This window comes from Rhopilema esculentum, chromosome 14, assembly GCF_057945365.1.
Source record: "Rhopilema esculentum isolate cy_ngs chromosome 14, ASM5794536v1, whole genome shotgun sequence".
NCBI lineage: Eukaryota > Metazoa > Cnidaria > Scyphozoa > Rhizostomeae > Rhizostomatidae > Rhopilema > Rhopilema esculentum.
In genome coordinates, this window is record NC_142828.1 from 2696267 (window position 1) to 2717548 (window position 21282).

At 35.9% G+C, this 21282-nt stretch overlaps 1 protein-coding gene across 1 annotated transcript; it reads right to left on the minus strand.

The window, feature by feature from the left end:
- Window positions 1-1145: 1145 nt before the first annotated feature.
- LOC135696295 (charged multivesicular body protein 7) lies at window positions 1146-21221 on the minus strand. Its single transcript, XM_065215645.2, has 11 exons — window positions 20931-21221; window positions 16450-16649; window positions 13757-13957; window positions 10506-10576; window positions 10063-10125; window positions 9105-9153; window positions 8031-8150; window positions 7222-7326; window positions 5684-5726; window positions 4968-5042; window positions 1146-1938 (listed from the first exon to the last, which is right to left on the minus strand). The coding sequence occupies exons 1-11, from the start codon at window positions 21214-21216 to the stop codon at window positions 1817-1819; spliced, it is 1335 nt and encodes a 444-aa protein (XP_065071717.2). The 5' UTR covers window positions 21217-21221; the 3' UTR covers window positions 1146-1816.
- Window positions 21222-21282: the final 61 nt, after the last annotated feature.

Here is a 21282-nt window from a genome sequence, read left to right on the forward strand (position 1 = left end):
AATTCATTTTTAACTTTCTAGAACATTAGCCCATATGTCGTCTACTTATATGTGAAACAGAAAAGTAACGTGGACATTTTGTGCATTTATCCCAAGAGCACCTATCAAAAACTAATGAAGTAAAAATTTTGTTTAAAGTACCTGTAAATAATACAATGAGATAAATTGCACAAGTAGAAAATAGGATACCAGGTCTCATATAATTCCTCATACAATTGGAAATGCAATTCCTAAAGTTGATCTTTTCGACTTTTGCAGGACAACTATGTCTGAAACATAGTTCCATACTTAGGAATTTCCTTTGAGCGATACACGGCGACTTCTTTGCAGCTCGGAATACTTTTCACAGATAAAACCTTGGGCTTCTAACGTCGCCTTGGACACTCCAAAGTCGACAAACTTACTGAAGAAGATGCAAAATGTGTGAGATATGAAGCAAAACGGCTGATTTTAGATTTTGAGCTGTGTTTCCCAAAAGTAAATATTAAAATGAGAACCTTCCTTGCTGAATAAAAACTAATTTGAAACATTGCCTATCTATTTTCATGAAAAATTTAAAATCAATCCGTTGAGAAATTTATTTGGCTTAAGCAAATTACAGAATGGACTTAGAAAAATCTTTTTAGGCCCACGTCATTCTCGCATACGCATAACACTTCAAAACCAAACTTTTATACCTCTGACTAGATTAAACAGACAATATATACAATGCATACAAACATACAATATAGTTAGACGACATACAATACAGGGAAACAGTGAAAACAAGAGCATCTGCCTTAATTTGAAATAAGCTACTTTTCAAACCACTAATTTTTAGGATTTATTAGACAAAAGGTTAAAACAGTAATTTCAATTGAAGTGTGTATCACAACTGCGTATATATTTGGAAAATTTTTTCAAGAGAACACACCAATGATATCAAATACACCTGAAAGGCTCTTGCGCAACCGGCATGCTTTGCAAGAATATTTTCAAAACTGGCCTAAATTCTTACTGCATGAAAATGCAAAACACAGTCAGTTTCTCAAGTCTGCTGCCGCTAAGCATGCCAGTTGCACAAGAGCCTTCAATCTGTGTTTTCATATAAGGCTATTGAGAAAAGGACCATATGTAAATGAAACTCTAAAAAACCACGCGTTAGATTAAATTCTCTCATTCATTAGTGCATATTAAATTCCTACTACGGCTGGACTACACACTCATTTACAGCAACTGAACGCAGGCTACCTGATACAATTATTAATTCAGAAAGATACATGTTGCACGAGCTACGCTGAACAAGATAACTTGCCCTTGATTATAAAATAATACATTACAACCGAACAGAATAGCCGGGGATGAAACGACCCTTTCTCGAAATGCACCAGTCTCGAAATCACATAGCCTTGTCAAATTCAAAACTCTTTCTGTTAAAATGTTGCTCAGTCTGTAAATTGATATATTTGTGCATTTAAATGTCAATTTTTACCGCAATTGAATTGCCTTTATGAATAAAATTATGCTACTTGCCGTGGTCTTCATACAGAAGTTTATCTTCTCGCTGTCAAAAATACAAAAATTTAAAGTGGAGCATTACGACGTCACACCACTCGCTTCTATTTCTTCAATTTTGGTTAATCTTAGCTACCGACTTAAAACAGAAAAGAAACGCAATCGAAACATGTTGTAGCTAACATGACTAAGTAACTCAAAGTAATAAAAAGTACAGAAAGCAGATAAGATATGATAACATATTGCTGCATTGCATGTACATTTTATAAAATGAGTAGCAAAAATCTTCGCCTGTCCTCTTTGCAGATAGCTGTCAAGCCGGTTAGCTAGGCAATTCTTGAGCAACCTTCTTTTTCAATTTGACTGAACTGGAAGGTTCAGGCGAGTGAGTTGGCACTTTCGGGAGATCTAGAACAGCTCTGGAATAACCTTCTGTTTCTCCATCTAAAAGAGATTCGTGTATAAAGATCAATAATTTCTATATTCAACTGGAAAAAAATTAGGAAAAAAATTTTAATAATCAAACGATATCTATCGAAATGCTAACTTTTCGCCAAAAGAAATAAAATCTTGAACCCAAAAAATAATCCTGTGACCCAAGACTCATAAAATGCAAAATCCTGCAATTGTAATGACCTGAAATAATCCACACATCCTTCCGTGAAAATACTCGGATTCCTTATCAAACGTTTTTAGCTACGACCGGTCTACTATTTGAGTTTGTGCACTGCTTTTTTCGTTAACTCCCACTGGGAAAAACCAGACCTCCCTAAAAATTTTACCTGCCTGCGAGCTGTCTTGCAACAGTTGCCTGCAAGACTTTTTCCATACGCATTGCGTAGGATATAAAATTGTTTAAAATAAGAGACATAAAGTAAGGTTTAATTACGCAAAGACCGGTAAATTTTCAAAGAACTACTCTCACAGAAAATTACTTTAGAATAACAATGGTTCCATAAAAAAATGGCCTTATAGAGTTTAAACAAACTTTAGCTTACGACAAAAAAAGAAAATTTGAAGAGATTGTGTCCTTAATTTATTCTAGCTACGAACGAAATGGCAGTTTGTTTAATTACTTTATATTGTTCGATACTATAATAAATGGTACGTTCAGCTTTTTCGATATTTGGACTATTAACATCAATTACAATTTTCATCTCTTGCACGCTCCGCCCAGATTGGTAGATTGTTCTGAATTTTTTTACACGGAAGCCTTCAGTCAATGACCGATTCAACCGATAGCTTGCCGCAGCAACGCAAACATAAATAATCATTTCAAGATCTTTGGACATCCTGTTCTTGCTGTCAGAAATCTATTATTCTTTTTTTGCTACACAAATCACTTTCACAAAGCGATAAAACTTGATATTAACATGGTGGAACTTGTAGCTGAATTGTTTCTCTAAATTCTTAAACAATTGAAAACTATGAACAAGTCTATCTAAGACCGCTTTTTCATATGTGCCTGCCGAAGTAATTTGATTGGCATGGTTTGCCTGTGAGCACCGCTCGCCCGCTCGCACACTTTAGCGAGGCCTGGGAAAAAATGACATCATATCTTTAGCTCATTCTCGCTGGCATCGTATCTTAAAAATCAGTTTTGTTTATCTATTGGCAGTCGCATTCTCCCCTACGTGTAAGTGCCTCATATCCACTCTCATTCTTAAACCCTGTTTAAACCTGTTCCATATTTTATCGGCCATCGTGACATCGACCCGCTTAATTAAAGGGAATTCACGGATCTTCAAGAGTACTGTACTGTTCAAGGAATTCTCTAAAACTTCAACAGCTAAGGTCCCAACACGCAGGATAATATGATGGCGAAACCTTAGTCCTGGTACTCCGATAGGTGGCAAAATAACGTAAAGATGGATGATCTGGAGCGATGGAGCGAGTTCATAGCGACATAAACTAATTCTTCATTTAGACAGAATTGTAAACTTTGTTGCTTTCAACAAAATACTGAAAACCTTGTTAACTTAATGTGATAGTGGATTGAAAAAATCTATTGGAAAACTCAATTCCCCAATTAAATATAATGTATCACGTTGGCAAGATCTTGCTAATTCATAGATTTGAGCAAAATTGATTCAGCTTAAATTATATTTATGAATTTTGGATGAAATCACTTTGACCTGAATTACATGCTTCTCGTAGTCGACTTCAAAGAGAACGCTGCAAAGCTGAGTGTGCGCATGAAAGGTACGTTGCAAGGGCACAATGGATGTGGGGGGGGGGGCGTCAGGGGGCTCATCAAACTAGTTATTTCAGGATTTTTGCCTCATTGTTGGAAGTTGTAGGAAAAAAATTCGGTCTATTTTATTATTATCATTATTATAGTATTAAGACCAAATTTATCCTAAATCATTTTCCGTTTATTGGTAGCACCCTTCGAAGCAATCGCATTCATCTGGAGGCAAATCTTGTTCCTATGTCGGTAAATCCCTTTCAATCCCTAAAAATCCTTCAATTTTGGTGGAAATCTCGTACACCAAGAGTGAATTGCCTCTCGGAGTCAACAATGGATTTTCTTCGGCTATCCAGTGAGCATGAGGTGAGTCTGCTTGGTAAACAGATACAGTTCACTTGACTACAAACAAACAACTGTTTGCTTGACAATTCACCAATCATTCTCATATACAGCAAAAACCCGCGTGTAAGAACCTAGGGTTTTTAAGAACCTTCTGGCAGAAATTTGCTTTTTTAATACTCTATAATATAAGAACCTGTTCAGCCAAACAATTTCCAACAACTTCTTATATGTGGGGTTTAACCATTTAATTTATCAATCTTTCTACAAACAACCAAAAAGGTGTAAGAAAATTCAATTTTTTAACAAAATTTAAAACTCACAATGAAGTCAAATTTGAATTGTTATTATGAAACAATTATTGCTACTATTTTATATACAATAGTGTATCACTGATAATTTTTTGTGGACTTTTGGCAACATTAATACGCTATCAACTATTTAGAATGAATAACAGATCAGATATAGTGCTATTTTCTGATAACTCTAGAAAAAAAAGTAGGTTCTTACACACAAGTTTTTACTGTATTCAGAATCCTTTGCGAAAGTCTTTTGGCAATTAGTATCATTTGCAAAGCATTCGTTTTTACAACATTTCAAAAAGAAACAATTTGTAAATAAGGGGCTTATAAATGTTACCCTAAAAATTGAGTCACGAAATATCGCTAATATTGGCCCAACAACTCTCGAGGTCCGATTAGGCACCCCCCCCCCCCCCCGCCCCTTACGTCCTCTATAAATGTACTTGAGGCGTTTGTGGAATTTCCCAGCCCGTATCAGTGCTTGAAAAGTTTAATCATCAAAGTTTAATGCTCAACTACTCATAAGAGAAACAGAAAATAAAGGTTAGAAGCAAGATATCAAAATATATGCGTTAAAGTCAGTTATTCAATCAAAGCCACAGGCAACAAATGTCTATGATTAAATTTTAGAATTTTCCTACCTTTCTCGAGCAAAAGATCTGCCAGCTCATTTTCTAGTTCCTCCATGTCAAAATCATCCTCTAGCTGTTTTAAACCTTAAAAAATGAGTCAACAGTTTGATAAGCAAACCAGGAGAACATTAAAATATCAACCTTACAAATTTTATGTGTTTCAATCAGTCATTATCCAAATTTTACATGCTCTTCTTGCAAAAACGTCTGTAGCCTTGTAAAGAATATGTTCTTTCATTCCCTTTATATTGTCATTCAGAGTTTAATCAAAACCATACTGAAAGTAAAGATGCTAATGCCCTTTAAGACAGCAATTCTACAATGATATAAAGCTATGCAAAATTTAAACAAAACTTAGGCGAAGTATAGTCCAAATTTTCGTTGATTTTCAGGCGGCAATGCTGGCCGTTAGCATGGCTAGTGGCAACTCTTTCAGTTGTCTTTAAACTATTTCTGAAAGGCGGGATAAAAAGAGCAACAGGGTTGAATCATTCTCGATATCTTAGGGTTTACACCCTTTGGAAGGCACTCTTGCTGATAGGTATTGCAGCAAAGGGTGTTTATTGCTAAAAAGTAGCATTTTAGCCTGCATTATTTCAATTAAAAACCAATTGAGTTAGTTTGATCAAACAATGAGTCCAACTGGAAAACCGATAAATAATTCTACTCCATTTTCACGAAATATCCGTCAATTCGTAGGAATACTAAATAAAGTTAAGACATACCGCCAGAAATTGACATATCAATTTCCCTCATGAGATTGGAAGACTGCAAGTAATTAAAGCAATTTATTAGGAAATTGGTGTTAACGTAATCACATGAACTAATTAGTGTGGTACAGACTTTCAATTAAAGAAAAGGAGTATCGAGTGACCCAGAGTCGCCCTTTCATTTCAAAAATGTTTTAGACAAAACGTAATTGAAAACTACCATGGTAAGAAAAATGAAGAAATTATCCTCATAAAATGATTCATAATTTTTTCTTAAGCCATAAATTAGAGATATTTATTCACAAAGCCTATAAGCTGACACCCGGGAAATTCTTTCACGTGACTTTCACGTCACGTGGATCACTAGATCTTCCCACTGATCCAAACGACTAGATGAGAAGTGCAATGGACTTATGAAGCAAACCCTTCAAATATAACTGTAGCCAAGTGAGTGGTCAATTCTGTTTCGGCCATACGCCATCTCTAAAGCAATGTAATAAACACACAAATACCGTATATGAATCATATAAATAAATATATATTGTGAAGAATAATGCCTGATATTCTAAGTTCAAATGACCATGATATCTTGATTCACAAAGCTATTTTTCTTACTGGCATAAAAATTAATAAAGATTAAGTATGATTATAGGAGATTGAGATCAATTAGGATTAAGCCATCGATGTATTGGATTATACTTGGATTAGATCATATTATGTTAGCTACCTTCGCTTAAGTATCGAAAGGGATGTTTTGACGAAGGCCTGGAGATTATAAATAGCTAATGCAATCTGGCATCGCAAAATAGACAGATATTGTAAATATAATTCATAAGTCTGCTGCCCACGTCAGTTTCGTATCACATCAACAGGATTTTGCAAAACCTAATTAGATTAAACTGATCTTAGGCTAGAATTCAAAAAGTCTCAATCCATCCTTAAGCCAACGAAATAAACTTTCAAACCCGTAAACAAAAGCAATATGTATAAACCTAAAATAACATTAAAAAAGGGTCGGTCTTCGGGTTGTAGAAAGCATCGTGCGGGATGGGATAAATGGGCGGTACTGGGGTGCCAGCTGAAATTTGTAATAATGTTCTGTCTCAACAAACTGTAATGTACATAGGATATCAATACGGATTATTCCAAATAATGGAGATTGTTTAAAGCATGAAAGTTTCATGTCAATGTGTAGGTTCTGAAGAGGTTATAGTTTTCAGAAGATTCTTAATGATGACTGTAGACAAAGAAAGGATAGTTGAAGAAATGAAAACCATCTTACTATTTTTACAGGATTCTTAAACAAAATTGAAACCATAATTGACGTACTTTTGGTGAAAGATTGATAACTTAAAAGTCAAGTTTTTTTTGCAGGGCATAAGACATTTTGTTTCCTTAAAGTTGGAGATAAAATTTTTGAGCGTTGTGAAGGGGTTTCTTTCGTCCCAGCTTCTGTCATCTTTGAGGACAGCTTCCTCTGCCGGACTCTGTACGAAGTATTGTTGCAAATAAACAAATAAATCCAAGAAATAAATAGATAAAAATCTAATAACCTCCTGGGCCTTGTCAAATATTTCATCAATTTTTTCAGGTTTCATGTTTTCTTCTTCCAATGATGCATTCAAAATGGTTGAACTGCTATTAATTGCATCTAAAATCTAGTAAAACAAAAGTAAATTCAGTCTTGCTTAGGCGAATAAGTTTTGGCCTACGTTAATAACAGCTCCATGAAATGAGCCGGGTTGGTGCGGAGTGCCGTAATATGGGGCAGCAGTTATATGAAGAAGGGACTCTTGTCGTAAAATAAAGAAGTCCTCAGAAAAGGCAACGCGTGCTTTAGTCATTTTGTGCTAGATTAACGATAGATCTCCAAGAGAAAGCTTATCAAATAAAATATCTCCAAGAGTCGCTTTCGATTTACTCCTCAATACATTCAAAAATCAATCTTCGATGTTCACACTAAGAGATCTTATCAGGCGCTCCGCACCACCCCCGGTTCAGTAATCGAGAAACTTTAAACATAACAAAATCAGTGCATTGAAATTAGACTATTTAATATGTTTCAGGGAAAAACAACAAAGCGCAAAAAATCAAAAGGTTTAAATAAAACCAACAGTCAACAGTCAAATTATCAATGGGGTTAATCATTTTTATCAAAATATATAGACATAAAAGCATATTTTTAGCCGCATAGGTGTCAAATCTTGATTGGTTTTGTCTTTGAGGAATTGTCGTCAAATAACTTAAAAACAACCCTCGTCCTTCGTGTCAATTTGATCGGCTTAATTCAACGGTGACTCCCACTTTGGCGATTCCTTTTGCAGCCAATCAAGATTTGACGCCTACGCTGTATCAAGCTTACCATTTTATTTGAGTCAGTACTTCTTATTGTATCTAATTGATCGGTTAATGTCAAAAGGGTATCTTGCTTTAGGTTATATGATTTCTCCAACTTTTTCTTTTGGCAAATAATCCTCCTCGCCTAGAATTGAATGACCGATTAGATATGTACAAAAGCAGAAACGATTGAAACTTGTGATCATCAATTTGCGGAGTTTGCATTTTGAAAACTACAGACCATCAAAGCATGAAAAGAAATTAATTCAACAAACAGTTAAGGAAAGGCAACGCCCCTCTTGTCTTAGCCCTTTTTTCCTTCAAAAGCAAGAGATATCAAATACACGCTTTTTTCTTAAGAACAACGCTTATAGGAAACACAGGTAGAGATTTGCCCAAAAATAAGAGCAGCATAAGAAACAAGGCAGGCTGAAGATCAACAAAACTCAAAAAAAAAATACTAGCAAAAATTGAAAAATGAAACATTAGCAACAGAAAAACAGAAAGCGATAAGGAAAATAGCAGTAATTACTTTATCAAACACATTTCAAGTTCGGAAACTACTATGCACAAGAAATTCAATAAAAAAAATAAGAAACAAAAAAAACACGTGAGGCTGAAATTATGCGGAAAAATAAGAAACACTAGGTTGAAACTGGAGCCAAATGTTCTTGTAAAAACCGTGTATGTTAGTACAGGGAATAGTCAAGCCACAAAGCGTAAGGACCGACCTTAATTTAAGCCGCTTCAGGGGATTGGATCACAGCTTTCTGATAAGGCAAAAAATACTTTTCTGGGACCAAAGCGATCGGAAAATGCGCATGCGTACACTCGGTTGCAGAGCATCTGTATAGCGAGAAAGAGGGGTCAGGGAGTCAAGAAATCATTTTTGGCGAATATCCAATATTGGTGCTCCCACCCCCCTCCCCAACCAATAAATTGTGATCTTTCTCTAGATACCAAAAAATATATTACTTGTCACACATATTACTTTAAAGAAAAATCCCAACATCCTAGAGTTACAAAAAACAACACAGTATTCCAAAATGGTTTCGTTTTGCAAAAATGTTCATCTGAAAGAAAATAGCGTGCACCTTACCTGTGACCTGTCTTTATCCTGCAAACAAAGTTTTGCCGAGCTCTTCAGCCTGCAAAAAGCCAATTTGCATACCAGTGTCATCGTACAAAACACAAAACATGAAACATTAAAACAACTTTTTGTGGGTAAAAAATATAAAAATGGCTTTGAAAAAAGTAAACATTTCAGAACATACTGTAGCTTTTCGTCTGCCATTCTTCAGAGTATAAAACGTCAAAACATAGATCGAAAACTCTACGCTAGGAAATATATATATCCAGTTATGGATCGAAATAGGCCAATCAAAAATGCGAGCACATGACTGTTGAGGTAGTCCAATCAATGCCGCTTGCCTATTGAAAATTTTACCTAATTGAGTCCTAAGGTGAAAACGAACTCCTTCTGTCAAAAGGATTGCAAAAGGATGTTCTAAAATGTTTGCTTTTTTCAGAGTATAAAACGTCAAAGCCAGTTATAAAACATTCACGTAAAATATCCAATCTTCAAGCATAAACATTTAGCCCTCGGAGGGCTTATCAATTCACAACCTTTTGGATGAAGGGGCTTGTGTATGAGGGTCAAGTTTCATCCAAATACTAGCAATGACTATAGAATACAACCAGAGTATCAACCATTTGCCGATGATGGAATGTTAAAATGCATATATTTAAATCCTGACAGCAAAAGTCCATTATAAAGGGGGTGGAGCTCAATTCTTTGGGCTGGGTGGTCAAAGTGCTCAGGTATATTGGGCTACGTGGGCAAATGTCAAAAATGGGCTCCTCAAAATGTCACTTGAATGTCTTTATAAAAACAGACAACAACTGTCCTTAAACATAATTAATTATCTGACTGAATATATGGACGAGACTAATGTTAAAAAGCGTAAAACTTTATAGGTATAGATTGGTAAATAACTCGCTGAAATTGTCAATCGGTTAGTGTGCCACTGATTACATCAAAAATATTAATAACATACCGGCTAATCTGTGTCTTAATATCGGATGCCTCAATTTTCAATTTGGCAATCGCCTTCTTTAACCTTTAAGTTGAAAAAAATTGTTGTTAAACTTTCTTCCAATCTGTTGAAAACACAAATCATAAACTATAGAAAAGGTTTTAAAATAAAAATCGTTAGCAACAACGTTCGCTTACATCAAACTGCAAAAAAATTTAAAGCAAGATTACGTTTTTTGCAGAAATTAAGGTCGGGCTAAACAGACAAATTAACCTAGGACGAAAATTCAAAAACAATTTGATGAGAGATTGCGGTAAATTCCTAGCCCTTTGCAAAAATCTAGAAATGCAAATTGAAATGAAAATTTGCATTTAACAAGCATTTGTTTAAAAATAAACAGAAAATTTTTATAGCATGCAAAATTTTCCACAAAAAGCTTCAGATATTAAGATTGTAAAGCTTGCCTTATTATGTGCCAATCATTTTCGTTAACAGGAGCTACTGTGCTGCTTAAGTTCTTTGCAAATTTTACAACCTGAATAAAAAAACATCAGGTTCTCAACTAGTTTACAAAAATTCAAATAACCATATATCTTCCCTTGTAAGAGCAGACTTTAACAACATAGGTAATGGTCAGGAACAAAGCAACACGACGACGAGAATCCAATGGAATGAAACAGAATTCTAGAACAATTTAAATTAAAAAATGCTAATATTTCGCCCCGGCATACAGGGTTTCATCAGAGTAAATGTGACGAGCGAGTAGATTAATTTGAAATGTGCTTTGGTGATGCTGGATTGGTTAATATGGAATGGCGTGAATGCAGCGCAGCGGAGAGAAAATGGGATGGTGAAAGTGGGGGAAGAACGAGTAGTGGGTGATGCGGAAAAGCTAACGATATCTATCAAAAATAATATCTTTTTTAATCATTTCATTCTTATTAAATATATTCTTAAATTTCAATAATACAACTCGCTTTCAAATGCATCATATAACTGGTTTATCTGCATTACTAACAATGTTTAGAAATCCATAAGTTTGGGACTTAGCCATGGCTGGTTTTGACAACAGAAGATAAAGTAGGTGCAGCGGATAGAAAATTTTCATGAGTGTCATGAAGCAGGATTTAGTTTGATTGGAGTCAACCTGAGTGATAGCTTTTCAAAGAGAGTGGTAGATGAGGTTCCAAAGAAGGCCACTCGTGGAACGGTTAACAAAGATAACGCTTCTATAAACAGGGGTCAGTTCCTTGATAAGATCACTGTATTTCTTAGCTTTTCGAGTACTGTTTTTGTCGATGTAGCTTTCGAACTCAGCAGTGAGCTCAAGAATGTTAAGGCTTTGATCTTTTGTTGCGAAGACAAGATTTGGTCGATAGGAGTCGCCTGTGATTAAAGAAGGTGATAGAAATAAAGGCAGGTCCGCGTAAAGTGAGCTGTTTCTCAGAGTTTAAAAGGTTTTAGCCAAAAATAGAAGTACAGAATCATGCTTCCAGGTAAACCTACCGTGTTCAAGATAAAGTTTGCAGCTAGAGACTATGTGCTGTAATGATTCTGATTGGAGACAGAAAGAGCAGGCAGAGGACTGAGTAATTGACCATTTACGGAGGCTTTTCCTAGTGGTTTCCTAGATGGGAAAGTTGTAAATGTTTTTCGGTAACTTTTGCTGGACACTATACCGAAGTTGGTTAGTTCCCTTAGAAGCAAATTACAAGGTACTTTCGATGGATTTGAGAACTTGTTTTGTGTTGCGATAAATGTCGTGACAGTGCTAAAATCTTTCCAAAAGGAGCGGGTCTCATTGTTTGGGGACAATCTCAAAGAGTTACAGATAGCTGTTTCGGCATTGCAAGATCTTGGTAGATGGTAGAATGAGATTGATACCAAACATTAACAAGCTTCCAATAGTTCTGACATAAGACCACTGTTATCCATAGTGAAGTTAAAGTAACTACCAAGATATTTAAAAGATTTGTCTTTGCCAACAGTAGGAACTATGTTTTTATTGACTATAAGTTTGGCTTAAAAAGTGGCAGATGAAGTAGAGGTTTTCCAAATTTCAATTGTGGAGCGATTGTCAATCCGAATTTTGGCCCATGGGCACCATCTAGAGAAGTGGTTTAAGAGAATTTGATCTTCGTTTTCCTGACCAGTAACTACTGCCGCATCTTCAGCGAACTGAAACCAATGGACAGGGTTTTAGGAGTTTGTATAAAAACCGAACTGGTTTTTACTCTGAGATGTAATGAATGAAAGTTTTAAAGCAAAGATAATAACAGTAATAATGAAAATCCTAACAATTTTTTTTAAACCATTATATTTTGTAAAAACATATAACACTTACAAACAGGGGCGGACACTTGATAAAATATTGGAGGGGGGGGGGCAATCATATTGTTTTGATAAGATGGCGTCACATTTTTTATTTTTTAGAACAAAAGACCATTGTCCATCAATATATTGGGGAGAGGCGACTGCCCCCAGCTGTTCGCCACTGCATACAAAGCTCACTATTATAAGACAGGTACCACATAAACATTGAAAAAACTAATACAATGAAAAAACTATAAAAGTAGCCAAGGGAACTAATTGTTAGGTTGACAAATTTAACGGACTTGTAAGAACTGCTACGAGTTTTTATAAGGAATTCGTACTTATCCTGTAGAATTCCAATAAAATATTTGAGTTTTCATCTCAAAGTTAAAAAAGCGACTGAGATACTTAAAAGACCCAATTTGAGAAGCTGGTACAATCTTGTTGTTAATAAATAGATTTGGCTGATATTGGTGAGAGGCAGTTACAGACTTCTTGATGCAAAAAGGAATATATCTTTATAACCATGTTTGCCCAGTGGCATCATCGCAAGAAGCAGTTTAGTAATAACTGCAGCTTAGTCGGCATATTGGAAACAGTGGACCGGATAAAGGCAGCGCTCATTATCATGTGGAGACAAACCAAGAAGTCTAAATTTCTCAGCTTTGACATATTGGATAATGTATGAAAAAAATGTTAGAAAAAAGAGGGCTTAAGCAATCACCTTGAGGAACTTCCCGGCGAATAAGTATTAATGGAGTATTTTATTTATGTGTGACCATGGAAGTCTGAAAGTCTTTATAGAGATTTGAAACTAATTTTGACATGACAGTTGGAATATGGTGATAGTTAAGAATTCCAGAAGAGTTATAACAAGGGTAGGTCGTTTGATTCAAGCTTTGTTTATAATATCTGTCATTAAAGCAGTATGTTCTAAAACACCTGAAATGTTAGGTAGAAAAGCTTCCTGAATTTCTCATTCGATAAAGTTGTTTTTCCTTAGAACGTCAAAATAGAATCAGGAAGGCAAGAAGTGAAGACTTTCACAGGAAGAGATTGAAGTGTGATAGGTGTGAAATTCCCAGGTTCCTTGGAATTGTTGTGGTGCAAATGAGAGTGGTGCAAGTTTTTTTCCAACTTGAAGGAATAGTGCCATAATTCCAGGCGACATGACTAATAGAACTAAAAGGTTAAGCTAAGTACTAAAACTTTGATACATAATGTAACTAAAAACAAAAGTATGTGTAGAATACTTCTAAAAACCAAGTTCAATGAATCAATTACAATATCAATCACGGACAAGGTAACTAGGTGATGAAAATCTCATCTCTGAAAATAAGTAGAGCTAAAGTATTAAAATGTAATTACATTTATTATTCTATAAAGACATTAATGGACATACCATTTCTCCTTGGGAATTGTGACTTAAATCTGCTAATTTTTTTCTCTTCAAGTAAGCTACAATCAGCATAATATCTTCATCTTCAACATTGCTTTTACTTGTGATATAAAGATTTCTAACAACATTCAAAGGCACGACATGATCAGTTATGTCACTCTTAACATTTTGGTAATGTTTATTTAGCAGCTCTTGTCCAAGATCCTATCAAACAATGATAAACAAAATTACAATTTGCAAATAGACATGGTTTAAATAATGATTGATGACAGGGAAGATTCTTCCAATTAATTGATATTTAAGGTTAGCGGCACTGATAAGACCACTCTCACAGTCGTGTGCTTGCATTTTAAGCATTGAGCTATTTTGATCCACAACTAGGTATAAATATTTCCTAGCTTAGGGCTTTTTTATCTATTTCTGACATTATTTACTCCACGAATATCTTATGAAAAGCTTTAGTATATTTCGAAAGGTTTGCTTTTTCCGAAGCTTCTTTTTATAAAGTATTTGGTGTTGGATTTGGTACTGTGTTTTCTGAAAAATTATTCTGGTTCTTGTACTCAGTGCTCAAGGGCCCTGAAGGCAATCTGCTACAGTTAACTCTCTCTAAAGCGGACACCTTCAGGACTTTGTAAAAGTGTCCATCTTAACGAGGTGTCAGTCTTATAGAAAAATGCCGTTCTGATTGCGGAGGAGCTCAAACAAAAATGCTTTGTTGTCACTTGAAAAGCATTGTTAGCACATTATACTGTTATACAAAAAGTAGTCAGTAATGTTCACGAAAAGTAGACACTAATGTTTTTTAGCTTGAGAGGCCGGATTCTTTTTTCTTGGAGCAATCTGCAAGTTGAATTCAAAAGCGATGACAAGCTCTTTGTCTCTCAAATAATCCTGCGCAAATTGCATCAATTCATCTACCATTTGAGTAGCAGCCTGAATGGATGGTACTGTCTGTTCATGTTCTTCGTGTTTTTCATTATCTTTATCGTCATTGCTGTCACTATCGATACAAATTCTCTCCGCACTTTCGATCGAACTCGCCAATCGCATGTGCTTGTGTCAAATGGTGCTTTGCAACATGGGACAGCATCGTCTGTATAGTCTGCAGGAGACATCTCAAGAATAATTTCTTTTACAAGCTTGGCAAATTCTTTATCGTCGGTGTCTATCTCTGCACAAGCATCGTTGGTAAATCCGCACTTCTGGAAGCACTTACGGATTGTTTCTTCACTAACTGAAAATCATGCTTCTTTTATCCATCTGATGGTTTTCAAAATGTCAACCTCTTTTGCTATCTCTGCAGCTGTAGTTTTGTTGTCAACTCTTGAGATCACAAACTTCAAGAGTAGTTTTCTGTACTTCACCTTGAAATTTTGTATGATTCCAGCATCCAAAAGCTGAAGTCTAGATGTTGTGTTTTTAGGCAAGAAAATGACTTTGATATTGGAAAAACTCAAATCAGGTGGGTAACAGGAAACATTGTCTAAAAACAGGACAACATTTCGACGTTCTGATATTAGCTTTCGGTTGATGTATGCCAAGATGTTGCTCATGATGTCGCTGGTCACCCATGACTTTGAATTACTAACGTAATGCATATTAGCTGGTCTTGTGTTGTCCTTTAATGACTTAAAACATCGTGGCGTTTTGCTTCTCCATATAACCAATGGCTCTGACTCTTTACCTCCAGCTGCGTCAACAAAGAATGCAATTGTTACTCATAGCTTTAAGCTTTTGCCTCCTTTGCAAAGATGCCCTCTTTTTCAGACAAAGTCTTATCAGGTAGAGCTCGAAAAAAACAGCCCGTTTCAATCTACACATGTTAATCACCCCGACTGGAAATGAAGCTTGGTTGAATAAAAATGAACAGATTTTAAAAATTAATTCAACCGATGGCTGTTTTGAACGTGACCATGAATGGTAAGAAAACTGCTGTAGTGAGATCACATCCATGAGCCTGATGATCCAGAAGATAAAAGCGCCGTCGCTCTGATAAATGAAGGAAACGTAGTTGGGCATATCCCCAAAAATATCAGTGCTTGAGTGACAATGTTCCTCAGATTCAACAACAGCAAGATTTCTTCTCGAGTTACAGGAGAAAAAGCAAATAGAGGTAGTAGGTGCGGGCTGGAAATTCCATGTGTATATTTGCTGGAAGGCGACAAGAGCTGTGGACTGGCTGTTGCAACAGATTAGAAAAAGAAAAAGAACATTGCAAAAAATTGGTCGACAGAAACAAAGAGCGAAAATCTCAGAAAAGAAAGAAGCCAGCAACATAGGATATGTCTTTGCAATAAACGCATTAAAATATTATTTGTTGTAACCTTTGTTTGGGGAATTAATCTTCAAATCATTGTTTTCAAACAAAAGTTGTTTTATCAGTATCCGCTTTATTGAGATTTTGTGTGTGTTTGGAACAAAAAAAATTGCGTCCGCTGTCCGTCTTAGCGAGGTGTCCGTCTTATAGAGTACGAACATAGTATTGCATTTCCTATACGGTTTGTCAGGGACTTCAAACGAGTGTCCGTCTTAACGAGGTGTCCGTTTAGAGAGAGAGTTAACTGTACTCTGAAAACATTCTGCAACAACAGACACAGCAGAGAAGTGTTTCTACTCATGCTAATTAAAACCCCATAATGCTTTGATTGACACCTCCAGCATTGATCATAACAACAGCTACAGTAGATGCTTACCTCAACATTTTCTAGCAAAATATATTCTTTCTTTTCATCAGCAGAATTGTTTTTCCATAATGATGTCCACACCAATTGGGCGGACCCTTTGAAAAGACTGTAACTCCATCCCAACCAGGATTTTTCCAGACCTCTCAATAATGATTCTTTGTTTACAAATATCCCATCCTTTTCCATTTGTAGCATTACCGTGTTAAGACCTACAAAATGCATGATACTGACTATAATGTCATAAATGAAACACACAATAAATAATACTACAGTACATGGAAAAGAGTGGCAGATACCTGGGGAGCAAGGGGGCAGTCACCCCAATATATTGGGAAGCAATGGTCTTCTGTTCTAAAACAATTGACAAATGTGACATCTCCTTGTCAAAACAATAGGCTTGCTTGCCCCTCCCCCCTATAATTTGGTCAAGCATTGGCCACTGATATGAAACCATTATCGTCACCTTTAGCTCTTTAAACCAGTGTTGGCAGATGGCATCCAACCCTCTGCTGTTAGCAATCTTGTCAAAGAGCTTTAGAAAAAGTATTATTCACCTTTAATCTGGTAATTCATTGACAATGGCCCTAGGTACATTACCTTATTGATGGCCAAAAAATTATATCTTGAAATAATGAAAACTGGAATAAGGAACAGTTGGTAAAGACAAGTTCAGATTGAGTTTTGATTACATGAGTCAATTAGTTTTCCAACACAAATTTACAAATAGTGCTATAAAGGAATAAGGATTTAAATTAAAAACTTAAAAAGATTTCTAAACACTATTTACAGATTCTTTAAAATCAAAAAGCAAATAGCTTGATATATATACTTTTTTGATCATAGACTTCTTTCATTTCCCTCCTGAATACTACTAAGACTACAAAATTGGCCTATGAATTATCAGATGTTGCAGAGAACAATAGAAATTGATAATTCAGATCAAAAAGAAAGTCAACCTGAGAACTAAGAAAGTTTCATCTCCTAGAAGTGTCTCTCTTCAGCATGTCTCTCTTTGTACACGATAAGGTGTTCTAGCAGCTTTCAAAATTTTTAAGAGTATCAAATTACAATGATGAGACTTTTCCACAAATAAGGTAATCAAAATGAATCAAAAACGCTGTTAACAATTTTGATAAACACAATGCACAGGTATGGGAAGTACACAATTAGGTTATTCAACTGATTCAGAGAAAGGACACAAGGTGAAAAACCTGCATCACAAATACTACCAGCCAATCAATTGCCTGATAGGTTCAGTAGCTCTTACTTCAGTGTTGTGGTCATTCAACCTCCTCCCCATTTGGGCCCTTCGGCTCAATGGCAGCCCTGCATTTAGGAAACCAAACCACCACTGCACAGGTTGAAAAAAGCAGGGCAAATTTTGCAGTTTAGAGCAAGTGGCCATTGCCATTAGGTTTTAGGCTTGAAACCTTTAAACATTGTTGAGTCATGGAAACTGATTGTAAACATAGTTATGACTTATGACTAAGGGCACAATTTCAAATATGTCCACTAATGTTTGAACATTAACATTACAAAACATCAACTTTGCAATAATAGAGAATTTACTCTTTGATATGTAACAGGTTTTACTGAAATTTAGCACCAGCATTCATCATACGTTGTATTGTTTATTGCTACTGGAAGTGCCGCTCATGTCCTTTAATTATTGCATGCAAAATTCTCAACATCTAATTGTGATGTGGATGTTTTTGATCTTACAATTCTGATAAGAACTGGCACATTTAGTTGCAAAATGCTTTTAAAAAAACTGTATATTATACTACACTACAAGGACAAAAGAATTGCAACACCCAAATCAAAATGCCATCCAAAAATTTGAAGTTTTGCAAAATTGAAAATGGCTTTGAAAAAAGAAAAATTTCACAACATACTACTGTCAGATTAAACAAATTAAACAGAAAGTCAGATAAAACAGGCCATCACAAAGTGTTTCTTTGCTGTCAATCCTCCTATTGTATATAGTTCTAGGAGAGCCCTTCCATCCATTCAAAAGGATTGCGACCTTGCCACCTAAAAGAGTTTCATTGTTTATGAATTTACATGCCAGTGTAATTCTGGCTACGTAGGATGCACAAACCAAAGATTGGGGATAGAATAAAACAACATACATTCTTTCCAATATAATCTGAAGCAAAACTGCCCGCTGAAATAAAACAGCCTCCTCAATCTTGTAGGTCTAAAAACACAGCAAAAACTAGTGACTCTGGCATCGGACAACACCTTCAAGACAACCAGGGGCGGCGGGCAGTGTTATTACCGTTATTACTGTAATAACACTTTTTCCAAAGTCTTTATCAGTTTGGTGCATTCATCTGCTAGACACAACCAATGACGTAGAAATAATATGGTATCTGTCCTCTATTCATCTGAAGGGGATGATAATTACCTGCTAATCCTTAACCACAGGAAGCCTATTATGTTTTTCAATGGTATTTCAAAGGGTTCAAAGCTAGTTCGAGGCTCCCGGTCTCATTATTACTTTCGCGTTTCTAATAACGGAAACAGCAAAGTCTTTGTCACGGGACTCACCGATGACGTAAAATTCAATTGTTCTTGGTCCTTGAAATAAAGGAGCCTAGCAGCCCCGTTATTACTTCTGGGATTCTAATAATGCGGATCAAGATCAAGTGAATGACCATCATCTGGGTGTTCAAAGTGTTATTATTTTGTATCTCTAATTATTTTGAAACAGGTGGAATTAACTCACTAGCAACGTCTCGAACTGAAAGACCGTGCCAGATATATCTCGTCATGTATTTTTCTATAATAAATTTTTAGCCTGCATCCTTTCAAATTTTATTTGTACATTTGCAAACTGCAGCTATTCAAAATGTTGCAAGTTGCGTATGTAAAGGCATTTAAAATGAATGATGAACTGAACTGAACCTTGAATGTGTTCAGATTGCTTTCACGCAGCGGTTTCTGTTATTACAATCGTGTTTCTAATAACGGGCCCACATGGTGGCTCAGAGGAAGGGGCCGCCAAATATTTTTCACCACTCGAAAGCCCTTCCGACAAATGTTACAGCCCTCCAGTTTGTTTAAAAAGACCAACAGGAAATCAGGCTCTTCATAGATTTCTTTTTGATATGCTAGCAAGGAAGTATCTGCATTTATTTTCTAGGAGATACAGCACTAAAACTTTCAGCATTCGCTCAGATTCTTAGTTGCTTACAAAAATGTGTATACCCGACCAATTTATGTCTTTTAGTGACTTTTTGTTTGTTGTTTAGAGTCAATTGAAGATATGCATATTTCCCCAACGTATGGCTGGGCCAAATTGGGGGGGGGGGTGTTGCAAAACCCCTATACCCCTCCAGCTGAGGAGGTTCAAAATTCCTTCATAAAGAAATTGTTAATTTTCCTTTTTCATGCATTTTCCATACGTTTGAAAAAGTAATACCAAAAGAAATTTACTCCCAGCCGCCCCTGAAGACAACCCAGACTGTACAAAACTCTATAATGACGACATGTTTCAGATAATTGGCAGAGCCTGGTCATCGTTCCATCTAGCAGTTCAGACAGAAGGCGTTTCTTTTCTCTCTTAGACTCCGGTGGTAACTTTTCTATAGGCACACAGCACGGATTGGACAACTATGCCAGTCATGTCCTTGAGTTTTTCTGATTGGCCTATTTCGATGGACAACTAGTTATATATTTTCCATCATGTTCTTCTTGACACTTTACTCTGAGTTTTAAACCCTAGAGAGTGTCCGAAGAAAAAGCTTTCAGTAGTATGTTGTGAAATATTTGCTTTTTTCAAAGCCATTTTAAGTTCTGTATAAATTTACACTGAAACACTCCGTTGCAGAATACACACACTCTTTTTTATAAGAACCAGTAAATTTACATTCAGGCTGGCTGTTTTTAATTTTTTTGAATATCTGAGGTTGGATTGTTCTTAATTTGTTTTTAACTTAATAGGGTGTAAGCAGTGCGATTGCTAGCCTTTTTGCTTTAAGGAGGTGTTCAGGCCTCGTTTGCCAACAAATGGTGTGAGATAACCTTCATTTCCCATTTGAATATTCCCCAAAAAGCATCCACACATGGCTAGAAATCCTCGATTTTGAGATAAAACATTGTCCAAAATTGAATTTTACAGTAGCTCAGCCTCGGTTTATTCTTAATTTGTTCTTAACTTTTGACCAATTTTGAGGCTTGTGTTCTTATAAAATTTTTCTTTTAGAGTGTATAGTGCTTGTTTTATAATTTGGTTGTTTCTTGTAATTCTTGGCGCACAAAATCTTGAGGACATTCTGCACAAACGGCTGTGAGCCTAAAACCTAAAGCAACTTGCCATTAGTTTTGATCTGCAAGCTCGACTTTGAGATATAATGTGATCAATAAATGATCAGTCTCTCAGGAGGCTTGCTATGAAGACAAAACAATAAATATATTAGCCCTGACCTTGAGAGCCACGGTAACAAGGAGGTATCACTGTAAATTACTCTTAAAACTGCTCATACCTAGTGGAACCCTGCCATCTCTTCGAAATCTATCATTTAGAAGGTCCAAATGGACATACACATCACGATAGGCTCGGCAACATTGCTTGATTTGTTCAGTCCAGTATGACATTTTACTCTCCCAACGTTTGGGATTTGTATTTCTGTCATTCGGAAACGCATTAAACATAAAATTCATTCTATCGTTATCTTCCCAGTCACGCGGGGTAAAAGAGTTCTTTGCTGTTGTACTTTCACTAACCTCCATTTTGAATTCTGAATTCCAATGCAAATGCAACAGCAACATTCAAATTAGCCCAGACTGTAAAGTATTTTTTCTGCGCGGGGAATGCCAGAACAATAATTTTGAAAT